Here is a 19,499-nt window from a genome sequence, read left to right as displayed (position 1 = left end):
CATGAGGAAAAATGGTCTGTAATGAGAGCATGCACAGTTTGAGAGATTAATTTTTAAGTACATTTTGGAAGGGTAGAACATTTATGGCATGAGGGAGATAAATCACATGACTAGAAATCAAAACCAACTGAAGGAAAGAGGTCCAGAGTACATGGAGGTTTTGTAAATTTAACCTTTTCATGAAAGCTTCACCTCAAAATTGGACTGTTTTCAATTTCTTGGGGGTCCATATATGTACATCAACACAAGGAAAGTTGAGCAGTGTATTTTCTTGTTGGCAACTTTTGTGTTAAACCTGTCATGAATGGTGCTTGTTTATCTGAATGTCAGTATCTCTTTCATGTTAGGATTCAGGGTGGAGATCAGCCATTTGCCCAGATTATTGTCCTAACATGTATGAAGAAATGGAAACATTAGCTAATGTGCTTCAGTCAGATATCGGTCAAGACATGCGTGTTCATAACAGCACGTTTCTGTGGTTCATCCACTTTGTGCAGTCCCTCATGGATCTTAAGGATCTGGGTGTGGCCTATATAGTGGAGGTTATTCATCATCTGCATTCTGAAGTCAAAGACGTCCTCAACCAGACGGACGCCGTGTGTGACACAGTCACTGAGTTTTTCCTTCTGATTTTGGTGTCAGTGATTGAAGTGCATAGAAATAAAAAGTGTTTGCATTTGCTGTGGGTTAGTTCCCAGCAGTGGGTGGAAGCCATCGTAAAATGTGCCAAGCTTCCCACCACCGCGTTTGCTCGGAGTTCTGAGAAGTCATCTGGAAACTGCTCCAAAGGCACAACAATGATATCTCTGTCACTGCATTCAGTGCCATCTAACTCTGTACAACTTGCTTGTGTGCAGCTGATCAGAAGTCTCCTTAAAGAAGGCTATCAGCTTGGGCAGCAGACTCTTTGTAAGCGATTCTGGGATAAGCTCAACTTACACCTACGAGGAAATATATCTTTAGGTTGGCAGTTGACTAGTCAGGAAACCCATGAGTTACAAACTTGTTTAAAGCAAAGTATTAGAAACATAAAATTCAAAGTGCCTCAGTGTAGCACTTCTGTGGATCTGACTCCTCCATGTAAAACACCTCCTGCATCTTACAATAAAGAAGAAAGTGAACAAACAGGGAAGAAGTCTAAAAAACAAAGGCACTGTCTGGAAAACTCCAGCCCAACATTCTCTAAAGAACCGATGAAAGCTGATGCATGTCAAGTGAAAGAGAGTATTTTCAGCAAGGCACATAATGCCATAGAAGAGGATAATGAGCAAACTTATCTAAAAGATTTGAAACTCAAAGACCATCTCTCAGCTGAGTTGTGCTTGAAGCCGAGTAGTAAAAGGCTTGTGAATGAAAGAGCTCGAGGCCAAGTTAAAATAAGTACAGGGAAGCATAAGTCTGTAAAAGAGAATTCCTCATATACCCCACAGAATTGTACTTCAAGAAATGGTCCAGAAAAGGTATTTGACAGAGGAATAATCACATCAACAGGTTTGTTGACTGATTCTAGCAATGACTCTCTGGAAAAAGTGTCCACATCAGATGAGGATTTCTCTTTAAAGGATGATGCTCTTGGCAAAACCTCAAAAGCAAACACTAAGGCACATAAAGATGAAATCTGTGCTAAGTTATTGCATGTAATGAAAAAGCAAGACAGGAAAAGTACCACTTTAGAGGAAAACCTGACTGTATCTAGCATTGAAAGTTTCTGTTCACAGAAAGATACAGGAGCTCAGAAAGGAGATGGCTTCATACACAATCTCTCTTTAGGCCCTAGTGGTGTTCTGGATGATAAAAATGGACAACAAAAACCTGAAAACAGTTTACTGCTGAAAAAGAAACAAGTACAGGAAGAAGAGTTGGGCATTTTCTCCACCCCTGATATCAGTTGTCAAATACTAGAATGTCATGTTGGTAATAAAGATTTGGTCTCATTCACAGAAATGACCGATATTTTTGTGGAGAAAACACCTCCCTTTAAAGATCCTGTGACTGGACTTGAATCAAGAGATACGGGAATTAGCAAGAGTACTGTTGAGTTTTCTTCTGATTTAAGAGAACAGGTCCTTAGCATCAGTCCTAAGTCTGACCCTTTAACAGATTCTCAGATAGACAGAGACCTCCACATATTATCTTTAATAGCTCAAGCCAGTGTTATTAAGTTCCCATCAGGTTCAACCCAAAGAAGTTTATCCCAGCTACAAAGAAAAGTTAAAGATGATAGAAGATGTTTGACAGCCAACCAAAATAGTGTCAGGGAAACCTGCTCTGGACACGTCATTATTATTTCAGAATCTGATGAAGATGATGATGATGATGAAAGAATTGTGGGTTTTAAGAAACACATTAAACAGGGTAAGACATGCATTGAGAAAGGATGTCCAGAGCATCATACTTCAATAGCTAACACAAATGTGGAACAGAATGTAATAAAGGAAGAAAATACAAGGTCCCTTTTGCGGTTTGAGGAATCGGATTCTCATTTTTTTGAGTTTGAAAGTCCATGTGAAGTGTTTTCAGTTCGGCAAGATCAGAGACCAGACAACAAGAATTCAGTTCAAGAGAATGAAGAGAATTCGTGCTTGACTCATGTAGGGGATATCACAGATGATTGGGGTTATGGTCCAGCTTATGTACCTGAAGAGGTCATTAAAAAAGCAGCAGAGGCAGCTTTGAAGGAGGGAGAACCTGAATGCAACAGTGACATAGAGGAGGATAATATATTTTTAACACAATGTGATCCAGAAGATATGGATTTATGTTCACAAATGGAGAAAGAGAATGATGAACTCATTGAAGTAGTTCATGGAAGAGATACAGTCCAGGTAGAAGAAGATTCTGTGAGTCGGCCTCAGTTGGAATCTTGGAGCAGCACAAAATGTAAATACAAAGATTGTGTGGAAACACTGGAAAACCAGGGTGAATACTGTTCCAAACACTCTGAAGCTAAAGCAGCAGATGAAGATACATTTCGTAGACCTGGCTTGCCTCTCTCTTCATCTAAACCTTCGAGACCTCCCACTGCTAAGATATTTACCTCCAGTAGTACTTCACGAATTGCTGGTCTTTACAAGTCTTTGGTAAATACGTCAGCGCTCTTACCAACTCTGCAAAATAAGTCAAGTGGGGTACAATCTGCTTTGAAAGTACCACAGCCAGTCTCTGTGGTGTCTCAGAAGCCAGTGGCTGAAATGAAGGGTTTGTGCAACGTTCTCCAGTGTCATACTCCAAATAATTCCAACAGGCAAGGCTACAAAGTTCCATTTTGTGAAAACAGATCTTTTTCACCTTCCTCTCCGGTAAACATTTTCTTGTCAGCACAGTCCATCTCTGACACCTTCGTTAAAGAGGTCTTAAAATGGAAATACGCAATGTTTGTGGACTTTGATCAGTGCGGACCCCCTTCAACTCTTTGTCAGTCCATCACAAGACCTGTGCCTGTGAGATTTCAAGATGGTAGAGAATATTTTAATGTGTTTTTCCCTTTGATGATCCTGAATACTTTTGAAACTGTAAGTATATGTTCTAATCGTATACCTTCAGACTTTGAAATTACGTTTCTTTACCATGCTGAGTACGGCTAAAATAACTGATCGCATTTTGATTTAGATGTAGCTTGTAGATTTCATGTTGAACAGACATTGTGCCCCACAGTGTTCTAGATGCCGGTGATACAGAGGAAACCCTTAAACTCTGCCCTTCTGGAGCTTACAGACACAATTCAGAGTGCTAGTTTACCAAGTCCAGAGGTGGCACAGGGGGAGGAAACGTTTTTCGGTGTAAAATAAGGGAAGACTTCTCAGAGGACATAGTCTCTCATCTGCGTTTATTTTTTTGAAAAGTAGTGTAAACCTTTACTGAAGTTTTCTTGAGGAGGTAGCAAAGGGCAAGTTACACTGGTCAGCACAAAGCAGTAAATCCCAAATTTCTCATCTGTCTTCCCAACTTCTTAGGCCTCATAGCAGCCTTTAGCTGCCCCCCTACCCCAACACATCCCATTCTGGTTCTTCTCTCTTTCTTACTGCCTGACTGGGATTGCCAAGAAAAATATAGGATTCCCAGTTAAATTTGAACCTCAGAAAAACAGTAATTCTTTAGTGTAAACATCCACCTGCACTTTGAAGGATGTTTTTGGTGTTCTCACAGCAGGTCGATTTTTCCTTTTTTTCAAATTGGTTAAAAAACAAAAACCCAAAAGGTGAGTGTGCAACAAGACTCTTCAAAACCAAGAGCACTGAGGTAAATACCCACGTATTCAGTCAGCAGATCCTCGGGTGCCTGATACTTGCCCAGTACTATCACAGACCTGGCGGGGGTAAAGTGGTGAACACGACAGACAAGGCCTCTGCCTTCTGGGAATGATCATTTCAGATCGGGACAAAAGGCTCTAGAGTGCTCTAGAATGATCTAGAACAAAAGGGAGCAGGCACTTGAGACTGAAAGGTGAGACGGCCTCTGTGAGCGATGGTATTCACACCGAGACCAGAGTGAGCAGAAGGAGTTGGCCATAGGAAGTATATCGCAGGCAGAGAGACTGCAAAGATCCAGCTTAGAATTGTTAAAGGCAAAGGAGATGTACTGCACAAAGAGGCAAGTTGGTGTCAATTTATGCCCTAAATTTCAGCCATTGTCGTAAGAATTATTTTACTAGTGTTTCAGAACCATTAGAAACAACTAACTGATAAAGGCTCTTCAGTCTCTCTCCTTAAGAACAATGTGAAATAGTATTACAAGAATGATTTTCTTACCTTACAAAATCGTTAGTTCAGTGAACAGTGTATACAGTTAAATAAGCTGGGGAATATACAGAGATTTTCTTCATCTTGGAGCTTACTTTTTTCTTGAACGTTTATCCTTTCCAGAAAACACTAAATTGCTTAGAGGCCATTCATAGCCCTTAAATTTAGGACACATTTGTGATTTTATTTTTCCCTTAGTTCAGAAGTATTTATATGTTTATCTTTAAGATTTCTTCCTTCAGGACATTTCTGTAGCTAGAACCTTTTCAAAGCAGAATGAGCACAAGTTCCGTTTGTATATACACAAAGTTTAAGATAGTCAAATACTTGTGGAAGGCCCATTATTAAAAAAAAAAAATCAGCCACTCTCACCTCCCCAAGTAATTATTTTTGATCCTTGAGGGATCCTTTTGTTATTTACTTCCATATTTCTAAATAACATGCCACTATTTTGACTTGTTAATTTTTCAGTACTAGACATTTTCTGTAATTACCCACTACAGGAAGTACCCTCTCTTCCCAGCCCTGTGTTCACACACACCTCTCCTGTTTTCCCATCCTCACTATGGAGTAGTCTTGTAATTTTTAGGTCAGTATTTGTTATTATTTTGACGATATAAAAGGTGTCCACTGGGCTTCCCTGGTGGCGCAGTGGTTGAGAATCTGCCTGCTAATGCAGGGGTCACAGGTTCGAGCCCTGGTCTGGGAGGATCCCACGTGCCGTGGAGCAGCTATGCCCGTGAGCCACAAGTACTGAGCCTGCGTGTCTGGAGCCTGTGCTCCCCAACTAGAGAGGCTGCGATAGTGAGAGGCCCACGCACTGCGATGAAGAGTAGCCCCCGCTTGCCGCAACTAGAGAAAGCCCTCGCACAGAAACGAAGACCCAACACAGCAAAAATAAATTAATTTAAACAAAAGAGAATAAGGTCTTTGAATTAAAAACAAAAGTGTCCGCGACTAAGTCATGTGGTAGTTGTAACTACTTTTCGTTTCCGACTCTTTGCTTTCTCTGGATTTATTGTTTACTTAATTTTCTATGTACGTATTACTAATTTAGCTTCAGGCTGTCTCTTGGATGTTTAGGCCTCTCAGTATGATCAGGCACATCAGATAGTTGATAAATTTCATCTTCTTGGTTTAGGATGGTTAACCTGAAATGCTCACCATCCTCATCCTAGGGCTTGCATTTCCTTCTTTCCTGTGTTGGATCTTTGTCTCCTGTACCCAGGGTTGTCTGTTTTTGTCACCCTCTCATTTTAGTAAGGCACATCCTTCAAGCTTCCTGAGAAAAGAATGTGTAGGAGATAAATTTTGAAACTTTGCATGTCTTAAAATTTCTTTCTATTTTGCCATCTCTGTCTTTGTTGTTGTCATCGTCATTCTCCTTCCTTGGAGACTTTCTCAGCGTCCAAGTCTATTGAAACAATTTTTGAGCATATTTTTAGTTTCACAGTACTCTTGTCCTCTCATTATTCCTTTTTATAGGATTGTGTGCTTTCTTCATGTGCACAGTATTTTTTACTACCTGAAGTTAATTAATGATAAGTTTAAAGTTTGTTGAAAGTTTTCTTCTCCTTTCATTGTCCCTGTTTTCCCAGTTGCTTTTTTCCTATTCATTTTAGTGTCTACAGACCTTTCATGTTAACTCCTTTCTTCACATGTCTAATGATTTTTGTTGGTTTACTCACATTTAAGAACAGGATACTAACAAGCAGATTGGAGCATTGTTCATAATAGCCAAAAGTTGTAAACAGCCGAGATGTCCATCAGGAGATGAATGGGTAAACAAAACATGGTATATGCCTACAATGGAATATTAGTCTACTATTAAAAGGAATGACCCGTTCTATGTACTTTTACCTGTCCTTTGATGAGCCTGGAAAATATTATGCTAAGTGAAAGAAGCCAGGTACAGAAGGCCACACATTGTGTAATTCCATTTATATGAATTTTCCAGAATAGGCACATCCGTAGAGACAGAAAGTGGATTAGTAGTCGCCAGGGGATGGGTGAGGGAGGGGTGTGGGAATTAGGACTGACTGCTAATAGGTATAAGGCTTGTTTTGGGATGGTGGGAATGTTCTGGAATTAGATAATGGTGATGGTTACACAAAATAGTGAATGTACTAAAAACACACTGTAGTGTGCACACTTTAAAGTGGTGAATTTTATATTGTGAACTATATCTCAACTTTTTAATGCTATAAGAAAAGAGGATGCATTTAAATAATGACAGGTCAAAAGAGATGCTTAGGAAAAGAGATACTTGTACTAAAATGGTCCTTTATTATTTGCACTGTGGAAGTCAAATGTGATCTGAAGGACACCATCACATGGTGAAATCCAAATTAGTTTCATTCTTTATATTAAGATTACATGCTTGGGTATAGTTATAATCTATATTTTGTTACATGTAAGATTTTAAAACAGATTAGAAGCTCTGAGTGAAAGGGATAGGCTTGTTGACCATTTGGCATTTTATTGGGAAGCCTCATCCCCACCCTCATGTCACTGTTTTTAGTCTTTTCTTTTCCCCTCTTAGTGAGGTCAGATTTCCCCAAGAAGAATCTTCAGATCGATTGCCTGGAAAGCATAGGCTTGATGGGGAGCTGACTGTGGGGTGAGGGTGGGGGCAGAGGGAAAGGTCCAGGCATTCAGTATCTAAATATTTGCTTAATTCCCTGTTTAAAAATTATTTTATTTTTAAAATTATTTTATTTATTTTTGGCTGTGTTGGGTCTTCGTTGCTGCACGTGGGCTTTTCCCTAGTTGTGGCGAGGGCTTCAGTAGTTGTGGCTCAAAGACTCCAGAGCGCAGGCTCAGTAGTTGTAGTGCATGGGCTTAGTTGCTCCACGGCACGTGGGATCTTCCCAGACCAGGGATAGAACCCGTGGCCCCTGCATTGGCAGGCAGATGCCTAACCACTGTACCACCAGGGACGCCCCCCCCCACATTTTTTTTTTTTAAGTACAGTATCCCCTCTCTATCTGCTGCCCCACAGGCAGAGACGGTCACACTTTATAGAAGTGAAACCACTCTAGCTTTTTGCTAGGAACAGGGATGGGCAGTCTCCCTTCAGCCCTCCTCCTCCTAGAGGTGTATGTCAGACACTTCCTTCTTAGAGTTCAGCTTCTTGGACTTGCTGAGTTAGTTAACCATTCATCCATCTGCTTACCAGCTTCCCAGATTTTGATACTCTTGCCTCGTCTTCTGTTCTCTTCATCCTAATGAATTAATCCTGTTGTGAAAAATCCCTTGGGTGTTTTAGTGGGGTTTCAGGGGAATGAAAGGAAATGCCTGTGTTCAATCTGTCATCTTTACCGTGAAGTTTTATCTTGTTCTTTTTTTCTTATTTTTGCAATCTTGTTCTTTTTCTTTAACCATGTAGTGAAACAGCATTGTTTTAGCATTTGTAGTTTATATAGGCCAACATTTATTAATGGTATTATTAATATACCTTGATTCCTTTTTTTTTTCCCACTGTAACGTGTGGCTTGTGGGATCTTAGTTGCCTGACCAGGGATTGAACCTGGGCCCTCAGCAGTGAAAGCACTAACAACTGAACTGCCAGAGAATTCTCAGATACCTTGATTACTTTTAATGTTTATTCTTTCTTATAAGCCAGAGACTGTGGCATCAACCACAGTCTTGGGCCAAGGCTTCTTATCCTCATTTGGATGTAATTTGACTTCGTAATATTGTTTGTTAATGGAATGCTGAAGTGTGTTTAGAGTCCTTTGACAGAAATGTGGTTGGTATCCTATTTAGGACATGAAACGCAGTGTTTGGTTATCCAGTTCTTATGTCTTATTGCAGGTGGAATGCAATGACATTGCGTAGAATTATCCCTTGCCCCAAAGGGCAAACGAGCAAATTCAACTTTTAGAAATATGAGTCTCTTGAATAAAAAAAAAATCCCACAGGACTCAGAGGCAAAAAGTATACAAGTCAATTTTCACAACAAAGTAAAGGAGCTGTTACAGTGGAGGATTCCTGGACTGAATGTCAATATTATGACATAGTATGAGTCTGTTTCGTGTTTGGTAATTGCAATCATTGTTGCTTTTGTTGTGGTCATCCATTTGCAATGCTTGGTGTCAGTTTATTTATCTCTTGTAAAAATAAAATACAGTGTGTGGGGGGAAAAAAAGAAATATGAGTCTTTTGTGTACTGATGTGACTGATAGAGGATATATTAGTTTTTAATCCTTACGTTTAACACACAAAAATATTAGATAAATGTGCACTATTTTGACAGGGACCAATTTTTTTGGTCAGTTTTGGCAAATACTCTATTTTCTTAAAGTTTTGGTTTGCTGGCTCTGTCTGCAGTCCCCTTCGGTTACCTGTGTGTGCATGCACGTGTATGCAGAGTGTAATTGGCAGCTGCTTTTTAGGTTGTGTAGACAAGGAGCAGGCAGAAAGGGGGCCCTTCTGGAGTACCAGCTGTGATTCTTAGTGCCCACACCCCTTATAGGGAGAGTGCACCATTTTTAGCTAATTTCCTGTTATAATTTGTTCTGTGAAGGAAACAAAACAGGTTGATATGATGAGCGACATTGGGAGGCTGCTTTTGAGATCGGGCTGAGAGCCAGGAGAGGAGGGTTTTGTGCAGAGGAGGGGGGAGGGTCAAGACTATAATGCTTTGAAGTAGGCCTAACTGAGCATATGTGAGCAAAGAGATTAGGCTGATGTGACTGGAGTGAGGTAACTTAGAGGTAAAGGGAAATGAAGTAAGATTGCAGAAATCAGTCAAGAGCTGGATGGTATACAACCCTGTAAGTGCAGGTTGGGGTTTCATTCTCAGTACAGTGAGAAGATGTTGGAGGATTTTTAGTTGGTTGGTGTTTAGGCTGGGGGAGTAGCAATATGTAATAGTTTACTTTTTTGTTTTAAAGAAAACATTCTTAGTTGCTCATTAGAGAATAACTGTAGAAAGGTAAGCATAGATGCAGTAGACCTGTCGGGGGCTATTATAATAGCCCAGGAGAAAGATGATGGTAGCTTGATCTAGGTGGTAGCTATGGAAATAAAGAGAAGTGAATTCATTGGGCGTAAATTTTGGAGATAGTACTCAGTACTTATCTTTTTTAAATATATATAGAAATTTATGTGATTCATTTTTGGCTGGGTTGGGTCTTGGTTGATGCACACAGGCTTTCTCTAGTTGCAGCGAGCTAGAGGAACTCTGCATAGCATCCCCCATTATCAACATCCCCTACCAATGTAGTACATTTGTACAACTGATGAACCTACATTGACACGTCATTACCACCCAGAGTCCATAGTTTTCATTAGGGTTCACTCTTGATTTGTATATTCTAAGGGTTTGGACAAACGTATAATGACATGTAGCAGTCCTCTAATATCAGAGTACTTTCACTGCCCTAAAAATCCTCTCTGCTCTGCCTGTTCACCCCTCCACAGTCTCAACCCTGGCAATCACTCATCCTTTTACTGTCTCCATAGTTTGCTTTCTCCAGCATGTCAAATAGTTGGAATCACACAGTATGTAGCCTTTCCAGATTGGCTTCTTTCACTTAGTAATGTGCATTTCAGGTCCTTCTGTGTCTTTTCATGGCTTCATAGCTCATTTCTTTTTAGCACTAAATAATATTCCATTGTCTGGTTGTACCATAGTTGGTTTATCCGTTCACCCACTGAAGGGCATCTTGGTTGCTTCCAAGTTTAGGCAGTTATGAATAAAGCTGCTATAAATATCCATGTGCAGGTTTTTAACATAAATGTAAGTTTTCAGTTCATTTGGATAAATAGTGAGGGCACTATTGCTGGATCCTACAGTAAGAATATGTTTAGTTTCATAGGAAACCACCGAACAGTCTTCCAAACTGGTGGTACCATCTTGGGAATTTCCTGGTGGTACAGTGGTTAGGACTCTGCACTTCCACTTGCAGGGGGCACAGGTTCGATCCCCGGTCAGGGAACTAAATCCCACAAGCCACGTGGCTCAGCAAAAAAAAAGAAAAAAAAAAAAAGGTGATGGTGCCATTTTACATTCCCACGAGCAATAAATGAGAGTTCCTACTGTTCCACATCCCCGTCAGCATTTGGTCCTGTCAGTGCTCCAGATTTTGGCCATTCTAATACGTGTGTAATAGTATCTTGTTGTTTTAATTTGCATTCCTTTGATGACATAAGATATGGAGCATTTTTTCATATACTAATTTACGGTCTGTATATCTACTTTGGTGAGGTGTCTGTCCAGGCCTTTTGCACATCTTTTTCATCAGGTTGTCTGTTTTCTTACTGTTGAGTTATTTTTTTCTTTTTTAAATAAATTTAGTTTATTTATTTTTGGCTGCATTGGGTCTTCATTGCTGTGCACAGGCTTCCTCTAGTTGCAGCGAGCAGGGGCTACTCTTTGCAGTGTGTGGGCTTCTCATTGCAGTGGCTTCTCTTGTTATGGAGCACGGGCTCTAGGCATGTGGGCTTCAGTGGTTGTGGCATGCGGGCTCAGTAGTTGTGGCTCACGGGCTTAGTTGCTCCGTGGCATGTGAGATCTTCCTGGACCAGGGATCGAACCTGTGTCCCCTGTGTTGGCAGGCAGATTCTTAACCACTGTGCCACCAGAGAAGCCCTTCTCCTTCACTATTAAAGGATAATTTTTCAGCATTCCGAATTCTAGATTGGTAGGATTTTTTCTTTCAACAGTCTAAATATTTCACTACTCTCTCCTTGCTTGCATGGTTTCTGAGGAGAAGTTAGATGTAATTCTTATCCTTCCTCCTCTATAGATAAGGTGTTTTTTCCCACAGGCTTCTTTCATGAATTATTTTTCCTTTATCTTTGATATTTCATATTCCTGAAGGTTGAATATGATATGCCTAGGTGTAGTTTCTGGCATTTATTCTGCTTGGTCTTGGAGCTTCCTGGATCTGTGGTTTGGTGTCTGATGTTAATTTTGGAAAACTCTTGAGTCATTATACCTCAAATACTGCTGCTTTTTCGCTCTCTCTTCTTCTCGTATCTCCATTATGTGTATGCTGCATCTTTTGTCATTATCTCACAGTCTTGGATATTCTGGGGTGTGGTTTTTTTTACCCATTTTTTTCTCCTTGCTTTTCAGCTTTGGTAGCTTCTATTGCTGTAGCCTCAAGCTCAGAGATTGTTTCCTCAGCAATGTCCAGTGTACTAATGAGGCCATCAGAGGCATCCTTCATTTCTGTTACAGTGTTTTTGATCTCTGGCATTACCTTTTGATTCTTTCTACTTTCCATCTCATTCATTACATTACCCATCTATTATTTCATGGCCTCCTTTTTTCATTAAACTCTTAGTATATTAACTATAGTATAAAAAAAATCCTGGTCTGATAATTCCAGTATTCCTGCCATATCTGACAGGTTTTAGTGCTTCTTTATTCTGTGCAAACTGTGCTTTTTGCCTTTGAGTATGCCTTGTAATTTTTTTGTTGCAAGGCAGACGTAATCTACTAAGTAAAAGGAACAGCAGTAAATAGGCCTTTAGTGATATAGAAATGAGGTATGGGGGAAGGAAGACCATTCCATAGTCCTATGATAAGGTGTCACTCTTTTAGTGAGCCTTTGCCTCTGGACTAAGAACTTTACACCACATGCTTCTTAGTTTCCCCCCACCTCCTTGGGTGAGACAGGATGGTTAGAATGGGCTGGAGCTGGTTTTCTTCCCTCAAGTAGTTTAAGCTCTGATAAAATCCCAGCAACTTTGACTCCGGAAAAATAGCATCTCATAGATCAGGCCTTGTTAAGAAGGTCAAGAATGCTCTGGTGTATTACACAATGGTTCCTTTACCCCAGTCCCCACCAACCCCCCACCCCCGCTGGAAGCACACAGGGAATTTTCTCCAGTGTTCACTGTGAGGGCCTGTTCGAGCTCCTAGAGGTAAGACTCACCAAAGTGTGGAGTCCCTTTTATGACTGGGTCCCCCTAGAGTTTTTAAGAGAGGTCATGCTGAGCCTCCAACAGTTTGTCGCATCCAGTTCAGGATTTCCTCCTGGCATGGAGGTTTCTACTTCAGAGTTTTCTGCGCTGGCAAGTTGTGATTGTCTGTATCCACCTTTTTGTCTCTTTTTACTTGTTAGGATGGAGTGGCGACTTCTAAGTTCCTTACATGCCAAGCTGGAAACCAGAAGTCCCAAATTAATTTTTAATGTTTGTGTCACACAGGAGTTCTAGGTTCTGGATTTTATGGTTGCTTACTTTGGAAAATTTTGCCGTTTAACATTGGCTTTTCAGATGTTTTTGCTTTCTTAAGTTGCTTTTTTTGCTTTGCGTAGGTGGCACAGGAATGGAACAGCTCTCCAAACAAAGAGAAATTCCATCAGTTGCATTTACGAAAATTTCCTGCTGATTATAAAAAATACTGGGAGTTTGTGGGTAAGTTCTTTTTTATGTAACTTGGGCTCTATCATATAATAATTGGAGATTGCTATTTGAGGGAACATAATAATTGCTTGAATTTTCTGGGATATAGGTTTCCTGAGGTGAATTTGTAAGCTCTTACAAAGAGTATGTTTAAAGTCTTTACTTAATGAGGATAATTACTGGGACAGTTATAAAATTCATGGTTTTAACCATTGTGCTAGCAGAATACCACAGGCCAAAGTGTCCCTAGATGCTGGGCAAGGGAGAGAGAAGGTGAGTGAGGGAGTTTGATTGGCGGGGGCGGAGGGGGTGTTAACATGATCGTGCGTACAGATTCTGAGTAAATCTCTCTGCCGTCTCTGCTCTCACTTCATGAGTTGTCTGGAGCATGTGTCACAGTTATGTCTTAGTTATAAATAAACCAAGCATTTAGAACCCTTTAAAATAAAAAGTATAAATTCTCCGTCTGTCTCCTTCCCCCTTGCAGTCCATCCCACTCCATAGATTCACTTAAGAAAAAAAGCGTGTACATATATTTGGGGGGGAAGGTATTATATGTTCACTGTAGATTATTCAGATAATATTAGCCAATAGTAAAATAAACATCACTCACAGTTCCCATCATTCAGAGATCATCTTATGAACATAGTATTGTATATCTTACTGCTAGACTTCCTATTCATCTGAGTGAAGGGTGGGTGGGTAGGGTTATTTTACCTAAGTGACTTTTTTCATGTATTTATTCAGCAAATATTTACTGACTTTATACTACCTGATAGTGTATGATTCTAGATGCTAGGTATGTAGCTGTGATGAAAACATAAAATTCCACCTTCGTGAAGCTTACATTTGTCTTATTTTCATTTAGTCTATTATAAATGTCTTTTCAGAGATAAATAATAATAGCATGTTCAGTGTTTGTAGTTATTCCATTGTAAGTGTATTCCATAGTTCTCTTTAACCAGTAATTTCTAGTTAGACATGTACATTACTTATGATTTTTTACTGTTACACTGAATAAATCCCTTTGCTAGATCAAACAGTGTGTGCATTTTAAGACTTTCGGTTCATATTGCCTCTGTCTACCAAAAAGAATACCATTTTCACTTCTGACATAAGAATGTAAGAATGTATCTCTTCTCATTTGCTAGTTTAAACTTATCCCCCAGTTTTATATGGAACATGTATCTCATTTGAAGTTGTAGTTTTTGTCCTCAAATATTTATTGGTCTTTTATATTCTTGGGGGGGGCGGATAATTGTCTGTTCATGCCTTTTGTCCTTTTTTTTTCTCTTAGGGAGGTTATTTTCTTACTTGTATGCATTGTTAATTTTTTTCAATTTCATTATTTGCTGTTCAGTTTCACATGCAGTTTTTGAGGCAGACAATTTTTATCTTCACATGTTCAAAAATACCGTATTTATTTCTTTACTGTTCAGTTGGTTTTAGAAATCAGATAAATACTTCCATATTTTCTTGTAGTAGTTTTATATTTCTTTCTAATATTTAAATCACTGATTTATCATCCATTTATCTTGATGGTATGATAGAATCACATAGCATTTACTCTTGTGTCTGACTTCTTTCACGTAACATGTCTTCGTAATTCATCAATTTTGTGTGCATCTTTGGTATTTTTTTCATTGCTGTGGTGGTATTTCAATATGTGACTGTGTCACAATTTTACTGTTGATGGACATTTTTGTTATTATTATTTTAAAGAAGTTTTTTTTGTCAGTGCCATGCAGCTTGTGGGATCTTAGTTCCCCGACCAGGGATTGAACCCAGGCCACAGCAGTGAAAGCGCCGAGTCCTAACCACTGGATCGCCAGAGAACTCCCGTTAATGGACATTTTTTCAGCAGTTTAGGCCTGTGTGTCAGGGCTCTCCAAGTCCATGCCCAAGTTCAGTGATTCGCTAGGAGGACTCACAAGAATTATATTCCTGCTCATGGCTGTGACTTACTATGGCAAAAGGATACAAAGCAAAATCAGCAAAGGGAAAAAGGAAACCAGGAGCAAGTTTCCAAGAGTCATTTCCCAGCGAAGTCACACAGGACACACTTAATTTTCCCAGTAGTGGGCTGCGACAACCCATGTGACACATTATCTACCAGGGAAGCTTAGAGACCCAGTGCCTAAAACACCCTCTGCCTAGCCCACATTCATGACTTTCACAAGTAAAGTGGGTGTTTGACATAAGCTGTAGAGAAAAAATTTGGCAAACAGGTAAGGTACAGTGAGCCATTGTCATCAGCAAATGATGAGAGCTGTCTGGAAAACCAAGTTCCCAGATTCCAAGGGGGCCAACCTTGTAAGCAGGCCTTTCTAATGATAGCAGCCTCAGGCCTTCTTCTACACACAGCATTTTATGAATAATGCTACTATGGTCATTCATGTGTCTCTTCGTGTTATGCGAGGGCATTTTTGTGGAGTCTGTCTCCTGAAGTGGGTCTCAGAGTCTCAGGGTATTATGCATGAGCTTAACATGAGTAGATAATGCCAAGCTAGTCATGCAGAATGACACACCCCACCAGCGTATGGAAGTCACGTTGCTCCATGTCCCTGCCAACACATTTGTGTTGATTGTGCTGTTCATTTTAGCCATTGTAGTGTGTGTGTATTGATGGCCATTTGTGGTTTTATTTTGTAATATCCTGGCTATCAGTGAGATTGAGCACCTTCTCATATATTTAGTAGATGCTCAAGTAACCTCTCTAGGGAAGCACCTATTAAAGACTCTTGTTCATTTTCTGTTAGTTGTCTTTTCCTTACTGATTTGTAGCAAGTTCTTTATGCAATCTGGATATAAACCATCCTCCCACTTTGGCTTGCATTATGTCTCTCTTAGTGATGTCTTTAAAATTCTTATTTTATTCTTGTTTAGACTTTATTTTTTAACATAACAAATGCATCTGTGTATTTTTTATGGTTAATGGTCTGTGCCAAAGGTTTAAGAAACCTTTCCCTGCTGCAGGTCATAAATATATTATCTTAACATCTAGAACAGGTGTCAGCAAACCACAGCTTGCAGATCTACCCTGTATCCTGTTTTTATACTGCCCAAGAGTAAGGTTCTTACATTTTTTTAAGCTTTTGAAGAAAAGATGATGATGAATATGCAACAGACACCATGTGTAGCCTGCAAAGAAAAATCTGGCTCTTTACAGAAAGTTTTCCAATCCCTTTTCTAGAGGCTTCGCTGTTTTGCCGACCTGGAATGGATTTTGTACACGAGTAAGATGTAGGGGCCATGTTTCATTTTTTTTTCCCTAATGGAGATGTAATTACCCCAGTAGTGTTTATTGAAAAGATTATCCTTTCTCCATGGTCTGCAGTGTCATATTTGTTACAAATCTAATGTCCATTTAATGCACTCGCCTTTTTCTGGACTCCTTTCTTCTTTGTTGGATCATTTGCCTACCTTTCTGCCCATATCACATTGCTTAATTTTACTTAATTAAGCTTTATTATAAACATTAATGAGCAAGTCTGCTTACCTTGTTTGGCCTTAAGAGTACGTTGGCTATTCTTGTCCCTTTGCATTACCATGTAAGTTTTAGAGAAAAAAAAGATGTGGACATTTGTTAAGAATTGACATCTTTCTAATACTGATTTGAATACGATACATACTGTCAGTTATTTAGGTTTACTTTCAGTAATGTTTTACAGTTTTCTAGGGAGAGGTTTTGCAGATCATCATTGGTTAGATTTTTTTTCTTTTGGTGTCATAATTATTTAAGTGACTATCTCTAATAGAGATGGACCTAAAAATTCATAGTATTTTTGCTGATAATTCATTATTTTGTTGCTAAAGTATGAACCATGATTTCTTAATATTAGATAGCTAGACAGTGTTCAAGTTTTCCGTTTCCTCATAAAGAACAATTTATTTCAGCCTGCTTGAATTAAGATCCAAGTTAGGTCCACTCACTGACATTGTTAATATGTCTTCTTCAATTACAATTGTCTCATGGATCCCTCCCGCTTTGTAATTTATTTTTTGAAGAAATTGTGTTGTTGACCCTGTAGAATTACAGGGTCTGTGTCTGTGTCTTGCTGATAGCATCCCCCTGGTGGTGTTTAGTATGTTTTTCAGTCCTTTGTACTTTTTGTAAATTGATAGTTGGATCTAGAGGCTTGATCAGTTTCATTGGACCTAATATTTTTGGCAAAACTAGTTCATAGCTGAGGTTGGTGTGTTCCTTTATCAGGAGGTGCTTGATCTCTAATTTCTCTTTTTGTAATACTTATAACCGTTGATCCTTAATGCCTAGATTAATTATTTTACTAAAGGATACAAAATGGTGATATTTTTATTTGATCATTTCTTCATTTATTTGCTATTGTAGTTCTGTAAAGAAAAAGTGCTCCATTTTATTTGATTACTCAGTAGTATACTTTATAAAGAAGGGTAGAATAAGTATTGATACTTGACTCCTGACCAGTTTTCAAAATAATGACTTAATTCTCTGCAAGTGCTGGGTTGACCAGTGAACTTTAAAAAAATGTTTTTTCGTTATGAACACATGGCCTTAAATACACTTGTTTCAAGTCTTTGTAATTGGTTTCTTCAAGTTGGCTCCTGAGCCCTTTAGACAGGCTAGTCTTTGAGAGCTTTCTTGCTACCTGATGTAACCGATACCATCTATATGTTTTATCCTGTATGTGAGCTTTCAATTTTCTAACTAGCCGTAGTATCTTTGGGTAGAAAAAGTTATTTCAAGATCAGTATTGGCATGTTATATGCTGTTTACAAGTAATACATGTAAACATAAGGATACAGAAAGGTTAGAAGAGGAAGATTGGAGAAAGCTACTCATGCAAACCCAACTAAAAGAAACTTGTTTTGCTCTGTTAATACCAGACTAAATAGACTTTACGGCAGAAGAGCATTATTTGAGATTAAAAGCGAGTATTTCACAATGATAGCAAGTTCAGTGAACAGAAGATAGGACCATTTTGAATACCTAATAAAATATATAAAGAAAAAACTGATAGAACTAGAGTGTACTCTTTACATATATGTGAGACCTTTGAACCATTCATTTTTTCTTTTCTTTTAGTTTGGAAATTATACGTCAACTTGTACCTCTTTTGCCATTTAGTAGTTTAGGTGAACACTTAGAGCGTACATGATTCAAAGTTTACAGATTTCATCGATACTTTAAGTGTCTCCATAGATAAGGCAAAATCTTAAAAAACTTTAACCCTGTTTATCTGTTCCACTTTGTATATTATTATTGTTACGTATTTTAACTCTATATTTTAAACTGTGTTATACATACAGTTGGTCCTCTGTATTTGCGGGATTTGCGTCATCGGATTCAAGCGTGGATTGAAAATATTCAGGGAAAAAAAATTCCAGAAAAACATGTTTGCTATGCACCAGCACCTATTTACATACCACTTATGTTGGATTTACAACTATGTCCATAGCGTTTGCATTGTATTAGGTATTATAAGTAATCTAGAGATGATTTAAAGTGTACTGGAGGATGTGCGTGGGTTATATGCAAATACTATGCCGTTTTACATAAGGGACATGAGCATCTGAGGATTTTGGTGCCTGCGGGAGTCCTAGAACCAATTCAAGGACTGTACTCTGTGTAGTGCCTTGTGCAGCCCTTTTTTGTTTGTTTGTTGATTCTAGTAGTTCATGTATTCTCTCCTGGTGCTTTGCTTATTTCTAATATGTTGGTCATTGTCTTTGGAAAACTATTTAAAAAATAATCAGGGGCCTGGGATGATAGGATGTCCTCTTCCAGAGAGGATTTTTCTTTGCTTCTGCCAGGATTCTGGGAGTACTAGCAATGTGGGATCAGCTTAAAGGATTGAGCTTTCCTGAAGTACTCGGGTGAATTGAAGCTGCCTTCATTGTTGGGTGTAGTCCTTCATGGTCCCTACCTGAAGCTTGAGGGCTACCAGGATGCCTACTTTATCTATGCAGGCCCTGGACTCCAGTTTTTGTCTCTTTTTTTGTACAAGGCTATCCCAGGTACTGCTCAAATTCCTGGCTGCCACTCCCTGAAGAGTTCAGATGTTTCTAGGGAAAATACTGGGCTGACCCTTACGGATCTCCACCTTGTTCTGGATCTCAACAGAGTGATTCTTCATTGTTGTATTTGCTCTCTGATGCCTTCAAATAGACATTTCTTACATGATGCATTTTTAAAATTCTTTTTTGACTTAGTAGTTCAGTCTACTTAATCCTAGTACTTCGTGCTTTGGTTCAGTATGTTGCTGCTGGATTTGGCAGTTGGTACTGAACTTTTTTTAATTTTAGAGCTTGCTCTGTTTTCCCAGCCCCATTTATTTTACTACTGTCCTTTCCCCCTTGTTTGAAATGCCACTAGTAGGCTCAAAATTCTTACGTGTACATGGATCTGTTTCCAGA

At 39.1% G+C, this 19,499-nt stretch overlaps 1 protein-coding gene across 1 annotated transcript in view; it reads left to right on the top strand.

Moving 5' to 3' along the window:
• Nucleotides 1-19,499, top strand: part of LOC308611136 (putative helicase senataxin) — a 62,530-nt gene that overhangs the window by 11,975 nt on the left and 31,056 nt on the right. The window contains exons 8-9 of the mRNA XM_081260036.1: nt 348-3,512; nt 13,016-13,115. Coding sequence (XP_081116162.1) covers nt 348-3,512; nt 13,016-13,115 — 3,265 coding nt within the window. The remainder of the gene's footprint in view (nt 1-347; nt 3,513-13,015; nt 13,116-19,499) is intronic.

The sequence above is a fragment of the Mesoplodon bidens genome, assembly GCF_964165515.1.
Source record: "Mesoplodon bidens genome assembly, contig: HAP1_SCAFFOLD_158, whole genome shotgun sequence".
Lineage (NCBI taxonomy): Eukaryota > Metazoa > Chordata > Mammalia > Artiodactyla > Ziphiidae > Mesoplodon > Mesoplodon bidens.
Note: the sequence above shows the minus strand (reverse complement) of the source record. Positions and strands in the feature narration are given on the sequence as shown.